The sequence below is a fragment of the Gallinula chloropus genome (genome assembly GCF_964237585.1).
Source record: "Gallinula chloropus genome assembly, chromosome: 5".
NCBI lineage: Eukaryota > Metazoa > Chordata > Aves > Gruiformes > Rallidae > Gallinula > Gallinula chloropus.
The window spans coordinates 7,355,166-7,368,426 of NC_140090.1; the positions used below are offsets into that span (position 1 = coordinate 7,355,166).

The following is a 13,261-nucleotide window of genomic DNA, read 5'->3' on the forward strand; positions in this document are numbered from 1 at the left end:
GGGCGCGGCCGACCGCTCTCCCCCCCCCCTCCTCCTCCCCCCCCTCCGCTCTCCTCAGCGGAATGCGCGGCCCCGCCACCGCCCCCACTCCGCAGAGGCGCCTTCCCCGGCGGGACAGCGGGGTCCTTACCGCGGCAGCACGGCCGGTGGGCTGGGGCCGGCGCGGCGGCAGGCTCACGCACGAGGGGCGCTTAACCCCATTGCCAGCCCCGACAGCCGCCCGGGTTCCTCCTGCTGCCGCGGCGGGGAGAAAGGCCCGCCCAACCGCGCCACCACCGCCAATAGTCGCGCGGGATACTAATGATTAACGGCCGCGCGAACCAATTGGAGCCGCGGCGCCCTCCCCCCCTCCGGCGCCACCAGTGATTGGTGCTTCTCAACGCTTACGGGAACGCAAGCCCGCCCAGACGACAGTGGCCAACCAAGAAGCGCCACTACGTTGACAGACAACTATGTCCACCAATAAGAACTCAGTCTAGGCGTCGGGACCGGTAGCTCAGCGCCCGCCCCCTGTGGGCCGCCGCCGACTACTGGCAGCGCGGCCGCGCAGCCGGGCTGCTCCTGCGGCTAATGACTGCCCGCGTGTACCCTCTTCTTTGCTCCCTTCTCCGGGCGGGGGCACCCCTCCCTTGACTGTATCGCACCCGCGGAGGCCTGTTGCCGCCTGGTAGGCGGCCTACCCCGAGCAGCACACCCCAGCCCCGCAGGGTGCCCCCTCCACCCCCCGTTAGCTTTCCCGGCTGGACTACGAAAGCGCCCGCGCCGGGCTAGGGCAGGCTGGGAGCTGTAGTCCTCTGGAACCTCCTTAACCCTCCGGGCCCTTCGCCCTGGCTCTAGCCCTTAGCGGCTTCTTCCGCTAACCTCTAGGGCTAGCGACACTGCCCCGTCCTGCGGGCCCCTCGCCCAGCCCAGCCCCTAACGTAATCCTTGCGCCTGCCACCCCCAGACAGCCTCTCCCGAAGCAGCCTCAGGGTAATCGCGCCGCTTTCTTTCCCCCTTCCCGCTGCCGCCCCGCCCCCTCGCTCCCTCAGCCCTCCCTCCCGCCAGCGCGCACCATCCGAGCGAAGCATAGGCCGCTACGAGGCGCCGCCAGGCGGGAGCGTGCCGCTTAACTCGCTGCCGGGGAAGCGAAGTGGGGGAGGGTGGGTGGCGGGAAGCGGTTACACATAAAGGAGAAGCGCTGCCCGGGCCTGGAAACCCCGCGCGCGCGGACCAGGCGCGGGAAGCCCGCGGGCGCGTGCGCTCTTCTTCCCCTTTTCCTTCTCCACCTCCCCCCCCCCGCCCTTTAGGTTTCGCGTCATTTCCGGGCGGCGGCGGTTTGAGTTGAGAGCCCGCGCGGCGGTGCTTGAAGCCGTGAGGGACGCGGCGAGGCCCGGCTCGGCGGCTCTTGCCTGTGAGCGGCCGCTCAGGGTAGTAGGGAGCGGGGGGGCCCATTTCCGACCTGTTCCGCGTGGTCGCGCTGCGCAGCGGCCCGGGAGGAGGTGTGTGGGGCGGGGGGAGTTATTGCGAGGGGGCGGCTTGGGCCCTGCCTTACGGGTGGGGGCCAGGCTTGGAGCGGGGTGTGACGAGCTTGAGGGGCTTCATGGAGAGCATGGGGGTATGTGTGTGTGTGCTCTGGGTAGGAGTTGCTTGTTGTAAAGGAGTGGGTCACTCGTGTCTTCCTCCACTCACGTTTATGGGTGCGATGAGCTTGAGGGGCTTTGTGGGGAGCATGGGGGTGTGTGTGTACGTGTCTGTGTGTGTGCTCTGGGTAGGAGTTGCTCCTTGTAAAGGAGTGGGTCACTCGTGTCTTCCTCCGCTCACGTTGGTGGGTGTGACAAGCTTGAGGGGCTTCATGGAGAGCATGGATGTGTGTGCATGTGTGCTCTGGATAGGAGTCGCTCGTGTCTTCCTCCGCTCACGTTTATGGGTGTGACAAGCTTGAGGGGCTTCGTGGAGGGCATGGGAGGGGTGTGGGTGTGTGTATGTGTCTGTGTGTGTGCTCTGGGTAGGAGTTGCTTGTTATAAAGGAGTGGGTCACTTGTGTCTTCCTCCACTCACGTTTGTGGGTGTGACGAGCTTGAGGGACTTCATGGAGAGCATGGATGTGTGTGTGTGCTCTGGATAGGAGTCGCTCGTGTCTTCCTCCAGTCACGTTTGTGGGTGTGACAAGCTTGAGGGGCTTCGTGGAGGGCATGGGGGGTGGTGTGGGTGTGTGTACGTGTCTGTGTGTGTGCTCTGGGTAGGAGTTGCTCGTTGTAAAGGAGTGGGTCACTCGTGTCTTCCCCCGCTCACGTTTGTGCCAGGAGGTCTCGCTGGTTGTGCTCGCCCTACCGCAGCACGTGCTCGGGGCGTTCCGCTGTCGCAGGGCGCTGCTGTGGGTAGGGAGTTACCTGAGTGGAAATAAATAAATAAGCTGCACCTCGGCAGGTGTTAAGGTGCCCGTTTCCCTCACGTCCCCTTCACTGACCTGTGGAAGAGCTTGCGTGCTGCAGAGCTTTGTGATGTCCTCTGTTCTGGATGCTTTTCCTTGTAGTGTTTCTAAGAATGCTGCATTCTAATGACCTGAGTCGTTTTGAAATTCTTTATTATTCCACTGGTGGAAAAATGGTCGGTGAGTTAATCAGCCAAGGTCTCTTGATTTCCTTAGACCCTTAAATTTGCTGTTACTGAGCGTGCAGTTGTGGAGCTGGTGAGGCCATCAAGAGGAAATTTATGAAGCAATGCTTGATGAAAATACTTGTAGGTACCCGCTACTGAGTGGCCCATAAAAATAAATACTAGGTTAATATTGTGGTATCAGCTTGTGCTGACAAATACCTATTGCAAAATTTAAATAGTCACTTTTGAAGCTGTCATTTGCCTTGCACCCAACCTTCCAATAAAGAAACATCACCTGGGGTAATACTCTCAACAAGCTGGGTCTTAATACCTGTAGGATAAATGTCTGTAATGACTTGCAGTGTAGCAGCAGCCATAACAAAGAAAAGTCCAGATTTTAAAATATTATTTATTTTACTGGTATTTACACCATCCTTATCCCTTGGTGGTTACTTACTTTTCTGGATCATTTATTAATTCATTGCACATCGGGGGGTTGGACCTGATGATCTCTTGAGGTCCCTTCCAATCCCTACAATTCTGTGATTCTGTGATCACTTTAGTTTTTTATGTTTTAAAAGAAAAGTTCCAGTGCAATTTTTTTCACATGACAGCTCAGTTTTCATAAGTTTGAGGGAATTTCTCAAAAGTTGTACTGGAAATAATAATTATTCTACAGATATGTTTACAAAATCTATTCTGTTTTTTTTTTAAAGTGGAAACTGAACTGCATCAACCAGTTTATAGGTATTGTTGTAGATCCCCTTCAAAAAAAAACTTGATACACTTGAAAAATAAGACTCACAAAAGGCTTGTTGACTCCCACAAATAAATGTATTTATCTTGGTGTTCGCAACTTCTGCACTTCAAAATTTTTATACACTGTAAATGAATCATGTTGTGGTTTCAGGGGTCTTCTGTGTTCCTGTGTTTAAAAGTTGTGTTTAAAAGCCAGAGTCCTGAGCCACCAAAGCAATTTTAGATCAACAGTTCCTGGATTTAGTAATTCAACTCTCTAGTCCTTTGCTTTCTTTAAAACACTTCAGAAAATACTATATCATTTTTATTTTAGTTTTTTTACTCATAAAATGTCTGTAGTTGAACATACTCTCTGAGTGAAAAGTTGGATTAGGAAACTAAAGTTACAGAGTTGGAGATCCAGAGATGTCAGGAGGTTCCTGGGGTACATATTGCAATATATTGAGGACGCAGCAACAAATGAAAAACTGTAGGTAGAGAAAAAATGCACTAATCTTTCTTCTTAGAGCACCCCAATCTGCATTGGGTAGAAGAAACAGACACAAACTAGTCTTTTGCTACACTGACTAAATTTAAGTGGTTATTTTTATTTGTTGACATTACTACAGTGTTGTACATAGTTGATCTGTCTCAAAACAAAATATAAATGGCCACCACTGCCGAAGTCATTATACACAAGTAGGGCATCGATTCACAGTATAATTATTACTTTAGCAAATCAATAAAAGGCAATTTGGTAGAATTAATTTCGTTTTATGTCTTGTTTCATCACTGTTCATTCTAATTTTCTGCATTATCAAAATAAACCTTTAATAGGGTCAATATACCTTTCATAGTTCCCTTTATAGCTTTGGATATCATAAAACAGTGCTGCAGCCACGAGCATAGACTGTATATGGTTTGCATCACTACTGTTTAGTCAGAAATCATGACAGAGATATTTGAATATTCAGGATCTGACCTGTTTTTATTGTATGATCATGAAAAAGAGTGTGTTTGCAGTAATTGAAATAGTAAGTGGGAAAGAACTGTATAAATATTGCTTTCAAAAGGTGTATTTTAGTGTTCTAAGTTCCTAAAGCTTCATTCTGAAGTGCGTGCTCTGAGGCAATCGTATCTCAAGTATCAAATATTTTACTTGAGGTATTTTTTTATTTACCATGAACTCCATGGTAATCAGCTATGAGAGTTTATATGCACAGCAGATGGCAAAGTCCATATTTGAAAGCTTGTAGTCCAATTTAATAGCGTAGATAAGGTGAATGCAAAGGACGGTAGCATAAAGTTGCTAATTAGGCAAATATTGGGGTAACTTAACTTTGGGCAGCCCTTTGCCTTTCCAGTAAGCAGTGCATAAAAGGTTTAGTAATGCACAGTTCATGTTTTTGTCTTGTCTTGTGCTCACACTAGTCACTGTATGTGTTTTTATAATATTCATTGTGCAGTGCATGTAGGCTTCTTTAATTATTCATGTCTTGTTTCTTTAATTATTCACCTGGAGAAAAAGGTAAATGAAAACTTGTACAAACCTGGTAGTGCTTTCTGTGTTGCTGTTATTGCTTTTTAAGATAAACCTGCAAAGTCAATTTTAACCTTATTAGTGACTAATCCAAAAACATTATTTAATGGTGATATTGCTATATCTCGTATTGCTATATCTCATATTGCTATATGAGGATGAATCATATGTGCCTTCTGTAATTCAGATTTATGCTTCTGAAAGTGCATGGCTTTTATTCAATGTTTGAGTGAAAGAATCTTGACATAATCTATTTAAACAGAAAGCTGGTTTTGTTAACATTTCATTCTCATTTTGTCATTCACAACAGGCTACATAGCAAGCTGAGCAGAAGTATATAATCTCTTCTTTTACAGCACAGAAAATCATCACAGTAAATGAGTCAGAAATTTTCTTTAGGGGTGAATCACAGAGCTGAGTGTTGAACGGGTTTGAGTCCACCAATCCTGCAGCATATTTGTTTAAATGTTGCCTCTACAGATATGTTTAGTATTTGTTTTTGCCAGCAGTCTTGAAGGTCTTTAATCAACTTCTAAAGAAAAAAACAATCCTTTATGGAAAATATTGTGATAGAACTACTGAAGTCATTACGAATGCTTTCCCAACAGTTAGAGATGAAACATTTATCTTTGTTCAATCAAGAGATGAAGCTTTATGGCTTCTTTTCTCTGAAATGCATCTCTTGTCTACAGGGCAAGCCATAGGCTTTCCTTTTTCTGTTAAACAAAATTCAGTGATGGACATGCATCAAAGAGCCTTGGTACTGATTCTAGTACTTTAATTTGTTGTAGAATATTCCAGAGGCCCAAGATACAAGAATATTGCTTCTTTAAAGATGTGAGAGAGATTCCACTTACAAAAGGAACAAAACAACCCAAGCCACAGTCAACAGGGCAGTCAGATTGACATGACACGTGTCTGGTTTCCAAATAATCCAGATTTCCTTTCTCTATAACTTGCTATTTCACTGACACTCAAAGCATAACCCTCTTTATCTCTGGACAGGTTATGCTGTGGAAGGTCATCTGTCAGACTTCTGTATCAGGTGGCGGTTGTCTCTTGATAGGTTAATATCTTGAGTGCATGACCTGATATGAATCCAGGGGAAGAGTCATGGTCTTTCTGCAGATAGTACTGGACTTACTCAAGAACTGGGATTTCTAGACCTTGATTGTGCCATTGGAAGCACATCAGCAGCCTCTCTCCAGCTGCGGAGCTCTTATTGCTGTGTGAACCACTTGCAGTCTCTACTACAGTGAGTAGCAATCAGGTTTCAGGTCCTTGAGTTACAGTTTCTGAGGCCAGAGTTGAAACCATGTTTATACAGAAGCCCTTAAGTGTGTGTATATACATGCACATACGTAATGTGTGATTTCAGTGAGGATTGTTGTTTTCATATCTATGCAATAATATTTCTAGGGCTCTGTATGTGGAAGAAAGAACAACTCTTCAAGAATGTGCCTCCTAAAACAGATTCTATAGCAGCTAAGTAACTTAATACAGAATAGAACAAAGCCCATAGCAGTGGCGAGTACCACCTTTATGCCTCAACTTTGAGTGTTACTTGATATTTTAAACTAAAAGTCGCTGTTTTGCCCCTACTGCCCAGCAGAATGGTATGTCAAAACGCTTGTGGTTACACACCACTTCACTGTAGAAGTGGCAGTAGATGCCCAAGGGGTATGTGCAAAAGTTACCCTGTTTGCTACTTTCTCAATGGCAGTCTCATGGAACTTGTCTGCAGGCTCATCCCCAGCATTTTCTTCCTAGTTCTCTGAATGCCTGTTTGGCTTGATGGGTATGTTTGTAAGTCGTCATGTAAGCAAAACATCTCTAATTTTCTGTCTGAATGCAATTAGTCTCACCAGCGATGCCAATGATAGGATTGTCCCAAATCCTCATTTTTTTTCTGAGGTTCTAGGCTAGTTTAGTGGATTTTGAGAATAATCAGGTTAATTTTTCTTTTTTTTTTTTGAGGGTGGTGGGGAGGGGAGGGTGAGGTGTGTGAGCTGACCTTTTTTGATTTGCTAAGGGTTTTTTTTTCCCAGTTACTGACATTTTTGTCAACAGTATTCACAGTGCCAGATTGGGGTTTTTTCCTCCAGAACTGGCAACTTTCCAGGGGGTTTTTTGGGTTGTGGGGTTTCTTTTTTAATTTTTGTGATTCGCTCTATTTAAGGCAATATTAACTATCATAAAGACAGGGCTCGGCAGCGTGAGAGGTGTACAGCAGGGGCTAAGCGGATCCCAATCCCGCACCTCCCCACCGCATCTTGCAGCACCACGGCCAAGGGCTCCGTGCGCGGCGTTGAGCCGCGGCCGGGCTGCCAGCGCGGTAAGCACCATGGAGAGGGGCTCTCGGGGGCCAGGCAGTTCCCATGGGCTTGGAAAGCTGCCAGTAGGGCACCACCCCACCCCATCCCGGTGGAAGGGTTTCTCAGTGGCAGTCGAACATAGGCCTGTGGAAGATGGAGTCTTAGAAAAAGCTTTAATAGTTGCACTAGAATGCAAGCCCAGGTTCTTTCAACTTGGGCTATAGATAGATACAGTGCAGCTACATTCTCCTCAATGGAGAGGATGCAACTTCAGCTGGAGGGATGGATGTACATGGAGTTTTGTAGCTAGAATATCATAAGTGGAATTAGGCATGAATCCAGAGGTGCTGTTTTTCACTGTGGCACATAGTATCATCTGAATCAATCTGTTTTTATCTCCTCACCTTTACTCCATGACAGTAGAAAGAAACTGTTACAAATGGTCTTGCATGATTATGCTTTATTACAATGATTATTTTGGCTGATAGTCTTTGTTCCTGTAATCGTTAAGGTAATCCTGCTCCTCTCTCAGGCCTTGAATCTAAAATAGTTAGGTCATGCTTTAATGTAAAGTTTGTTGCTTTCCTCTTGTTTAGTTGGTGCCTTGCTGCTGAGCTGTTAATGTGTGTTTGTTTAAAGTCTGTTGGAGTTATAAGAGAATTGTATTTTTCCCTGATCCTGTCCACTTGAACAAAATGAATGCTGAATCCACATTTTATTCTGAAGCACAATATGAGAATTTTCATTGATCAGTTCTGTGGTTTAAGATTGTTTCATTCTGAGGGGAATAAAGTTCCTTACACTTTTCTTGATCTTTTTTCTTTTTCTTTCCTCCAAACTGGGCATATTTTACTCCTTTTCCCAGATTTGATTTTTTGGATTTAAAATTGTAGAATGGCCATAACTTCCATCCACTAATAGGGAACTTCCTCAGTGCTATGAAATAGTTATCTAGGAAAGTGATACATGCTAACCTCTTCATCCTGGAACAGTTACAATGGTGGGCTTTTCTTCCATAATCTGCTTTATTTTAACCTTTCTAGGAGGATTTCTCAAAGCTTGAGAAGAGTTACGTAGGTATTGAATAGTTCAAGATGGAGTTATTATTACTGTTCCATGAAGCTTTATTCTGTACCATATTGCAGACCTGTCTTTTAAGTAAGACATCTTTTTGTTTTGTTTCTCTTAGGTTCAACATGGCTAGTACATTCCAGGAAACACCTACACGCAAAGCTTCTTATTCCGAAAATGTTGATGCTAAGCTGTCCTTTCTACCTGAAAGACTGAGAAAGAAACTGCTTCCTTTTCAGGAGAAAGGCATCAGGTTTGCACTTCAGAGAAGTGGCAGGTAAAATCCTTATTGTAATATATGCTACAAATAATTATTTTAGGTAAGTGTAAATTAGTTTTTACAGAGGTTACACAATACCAGCAGCTCTTAGGTAAGTTATGTTACAGAAATCTTTTGTAAACTCTGAGATTATGTGGTTTAAAATGAAGGGTGGCTTGGGGTTTTTCCCCAGAGGATGCAGAAATGTTTAATAATTCATTTTGCAAAGGAGTAGTATCAAAGTTCTTCTCATGTAAGAAAAGGTTGATATCAGTAGGACCATCCTTTTTGTCATGTTAACAGAGAATTCTTAAAATAAGTTAATTCACATTTGTTTCTTTAGTTCTTAATGGTGTGGTAGAGCTGTTAAGAGAATGACTAACAGATCTTGATGCATCTGTGTGGTTTTCTATTTTAAACTCAGTACAATTCTGGCATGTAATCAGGGTGTTCTGGGGCTCACTGAACTGCAACAGCAGAGCAGAAGAAGCATTGCAGAGTGCTCAGCTAGCAAGTACAACAGCTGATAGAGCAGGCATTCAACAATTAAGTACCTGATAAATCAAAAAAATAGTTTATGTAGCAAAAGCTGGAAATATTTTGCTGAGTAAGACTAGGGAAGGGAAATGCTATTTCCACGTTTATAAATTTTAGAAAATTAAGGCAATTGCAACCTAAAGCCATGAAATTACTGTACATTTTTCCTTTGGAAAGAATGACATAGATATCTAGCACAAGTGAGATTATTTTAATTTAGGTTTTAAATAAGGATGAAGTTAGTTTATAATCATTTTGTTCTCAACAAGAGGCTTAGAGTATAAGGTGGTTGCTTGCTAATGTTTGTATTTTTTTTCAGGAGAAAAATGTGCATTTCTTTAAAGATGAAAGATTCTAGCTAGGGGCAGTGAGGTTTATATAGTATGCAGCTGAAGTGCATTTATATGTGCAAGTCATGAAATAACAAGATGTTAAATGCATATAGTTCCTTTAATCATCATTAGTGTAGTCTGCTGGATGTATTTGAAAGTAGCATAATCTTTTGCAGTCTATTATACAAAATAGAAGTACCTCAGGAAGAAGCTTAACTGTAGGACTAAGTAATTTTTAATCAGATACTGCTTTTTTGTTTGAGAAGTAACAATTGCCTGCAATAAGTATCTAAAAAGGTTTGGACTACCTAGGCTAATGACTCCTGATCAAGGAGGGAATTATTTTCAGTAGGGTTATGGGCTTTATGTTGTTTTCTTGAAACTGTTTGCTAACAAAAGACTGACTAGTATGGTACTGTTGATTTTACTGTGGCATGTGTATGAAAGTGTTTTCATTGTGACTGCAGTAAATCTCATTCCTTGATATTGCAAATTCTATGTATTGGCTGAATCAAACTGAGGAATTTTGTGCATGCCCTCAGCCAGCCTCAATGTAAAGTAAAATGTATTAAATCAAACTTTCCTGAGGAATACTTTTTTAAATCTGTCCCTTGCTAAGGCAAATCTGATCGATTTCCTGTCCCAAAACAGAGAACAAAAGCCTCTGCTGCTTGTAGCCGAATATTCTTATTGGTTTGTCAGCCCATGGCTCAAGTCTTTGCCTTTTGTATACTCTGTAACGATTTCAGTATTCCCAGTGGTATATTTTAGCAGAGTCTGGTACTTTTCCATAAAATTGTCTTTTCTAGTTTTAAAAATATATATAAACATAGGAGTTGAAGCAAGCAGTATGTGCATCTCAGCTCTTCATTTTTTCTCTCCCTCAGGCTATGCGCTCCTTTTGCAGTCATCACTTAATCCAGGCTTTTCTGTAGTGGCAGGAAACTGGTGTAGAGAAAATGATCTGTTGTTGGCTGAAGAGATTCAGTTAATATTATCTTAGGTTAGACAAGCACCCGGTGTGAAAAGGGACTTATTATTAGAACCAACTTTTATTTCTTGCATGGAAGGAGCTGGCTGTGAGTTCCTTTGTCTTTTCCTGGAGCATAAAATAAATATGCTGTTGTCATTTGTGCTTTTGATTCATTAGTGAATGAATCAAAGCCTTTTTCAGTAGATGCTCCAAAGGCATTGTCTAGACTAGCAGAAGTTGCCTAATGCTTTTCTAGGGAATAATTCTAGAGCCAACAAGACAGTATATAGCTCAACATATGCTGAGATACCTTTTAACTCACAGACATCCCTTAAAGGTAAATAACTGCATGGCTGCTGACTCCTTACTAGAGATTATTCTTCAGAAGTGCATTTGGGTACTTAAGGATGGAGGCCATGTTTGGTCTTTTATTTATAATCTCAAACATTAATGTGCAGAAAAGATTGGCACACAAATACTGTCCTTGAAAGCTATTTTATACATAAACCCCCCACCCTATAGTCTGCATGTCCAGTGCATTGGTTAGGGTTGGGGAGGAGTGGAAATGTGTCTTTAATAGAATTTATTAGACCTTGAGGAAGAGGTTAAGCTTTATTTGTCTGGACTCTGAACTAGGTAGCCTAAATCAGGCAAATTCTTCTGTATTAGCCATTGATTTAGTAGGAAAGGCATCTTTTCCCATTTGTGTTGACTATCTAAGGGAGTTACATTTCTACCTTTTGGAAACTGACATAATAGACAATATGTTCAGTCTGTGTTTGCTTCCATGCACACTTTTACTGAGGATGATTCTGGTTGTTATGTTGTCTATTAATCTTTGTTTCTCTTTCTGGATAATGCCACTGTTGATTTCTGTCTTGTATTGGCTTTTTAAGTTACCAGAGCTTTCATTTTATTTGCCTTTATCTTTTTTGATCCATGATATCTGATTCATTTGTTTTTTCAGTGTATTTCTTTTCTTCAGTTCCTTATTTTTTCATAGTAGCTATGAATTAGAAAATGTCAGAGAATAGAATAGATTTCTCCAATTTTCATTTTGAAGTACTAAGTCTAGATGCCTGTTTACATATCTGTTATTTTCTATGTCTAATTTTTCTGTCCTTTATTTGGAAGGTCATGGGTTGCTGCCATGTGGTGACTAAATGAAAAACCAACTGCTTTTTACCATTGTCTAAAATCATCTCTCTCTTTTTCAGAATCAGCTACATGGCTTAAAGAAACATTTATTTAACAAAAATATTTTACCAGCTGCTGTTGAATTGCCCCCCCCCCCCCCCCCATATTATTTCTCAGTATTTCTCTTCTGAGAGATGAAGTATTGTTATTTTCAGCTGAATGCTGCATTACTGTTTTCATATCTGTTCTGTGCCCTCAAAACACTCCAGTCTATTCACTTATTTAATATCTTAGTTTAACTTAAGCAATTTCATTCATACAGTGAAAATATTAGCCATTGATTTATGAAGGAAAAACAATATAACAGAAATGGTTGACATGGACAATTCATGTTTTATGGAGCTATAGCTATTTGTAATTCTCAGTGTATTGGTTTTGACATAAGTTTTTTTGGAGGACATCTATAAAAAGACTTTTTTTTCCAGCTTTGTTCATATTGAGCCATTTTGCTTTGAATACGTTGCTGAAAATCTCAGTGAACATTCTGACTATTTCCCTGTAATCACATAATGACTATATATCATTCTTCTATGCTGCAAGTAAAATGTAGAACTGGTGTAAGTACCAAACAGAATATTCTTTAATGACACATATTCTTTAATGACTCCAAATGTTGTAATATCACTGTTGTTGTAAGACTGGAGTTAATCTGAATTCTTGTTATTAAAGGATGGAGAGTTAAAAATTTAATAAAAGGTATATAAGTTCAAAACCAGAAAAAAAAAAGTTTATTGTAGTATCTTTTGGGGAGGTCTACTTATTCTCTCTGGTTTTGTCATACTGACTTTAATAGGTGCCAAGTTAATTACTTTTTTAATGTTATAAAATGAAATTCTGCTCACATTTGAGTTTTGGGGTTTTTTTGGGGGGGTTAGTCATGTCTAAGAATATTTTTATGGATGTTTCATTTTTATTTTAATTCATACTTTCTGATTTGAGGCCACTGACAAATATCTCCATTGTTTGTAGATCTTCAGATCAAAAAGGATTGGGAATAATTGTAACTTTTTAATGTGATTTGACTCTAGTTTCAGTAGATTTTGGTTAGTCAGTCTGAAAGAGATATGTGAAACAATGCATACATCTGTTTCTGAAGAAAGAAATCCTCTTTTCTTACAAAGTATTCAGCAACTCATTTTAGATCTATGAAGTGATTATAAATCTGGGATAAATCTGAGTCCTTCCAACCTGCATAATAACAGTTGTTTCCAGTCTTAGCAAATAAATCTTAAAAATAATCCTTGGGGTAAAAAACCCAGAATGGCTATTTAATTAATACATAGAGGTTAAAGCAGATTAATATATTTCAGCAATTAAATATTGCAGAGTAGCTCTGAGTACTAGGTTTTTTAAGTAAGGTTTCTCCCTCTAAAGACATTGGTTGTAATGTTTCAGGGTAGATTTCACATCTGAGAAGTGTCAAAGGAGAGAGAGATGATTAAATGAAGATGCTAGCTCACAGAATGAGGTTCAGATGCAGGAAGTATGAATGAGAGATTGAGCCAAATTCTGCAGAGCGTTCATGGCCAAGGAGGCTTATTTGGAAGTGATGCTGGAGGAACTGGGAAGCAATTCAAATGGAATGAAAAATGCATTGTCAGTAAGTGAATGTAGAATGTCATTCAGGAAAGGAACTGTGTGGAGTTAAAAAAAAAAAGAAGATTTCAGAACAGAGAAAAGCAATGGTAGTAATCTGAGATATTAGCTGGGTTTAAATAT

The 13,261-nt window shown here is 41.8% G+C and overlaps 1 protein-coding gene across 1 annotated transcript in view; it reads left to right on the forward strand.

Moving 5' to 3' along the window:
- Positions 1–8,369: 8,369 nt before the first annotated feature.
- ZRANB3 (zinc finger RANBP2-type containing 3) overlaps positions 8,370–13,261 on the forward strand; it is a gene marked incomplete at its 5' end in the record, with an annotated part of 41,854 nt that continues 36,962 nt past the window's right edge. The window contains one exon of the mRNA XM_084264360.1: positions 8,370–8,521. Coding sequence (XP_084120486.1) covers positions 8,370–8,521 — 152 coding nt within the window. The remainder of the gene's footprint in view (positions 8,522–13,261) is intronic.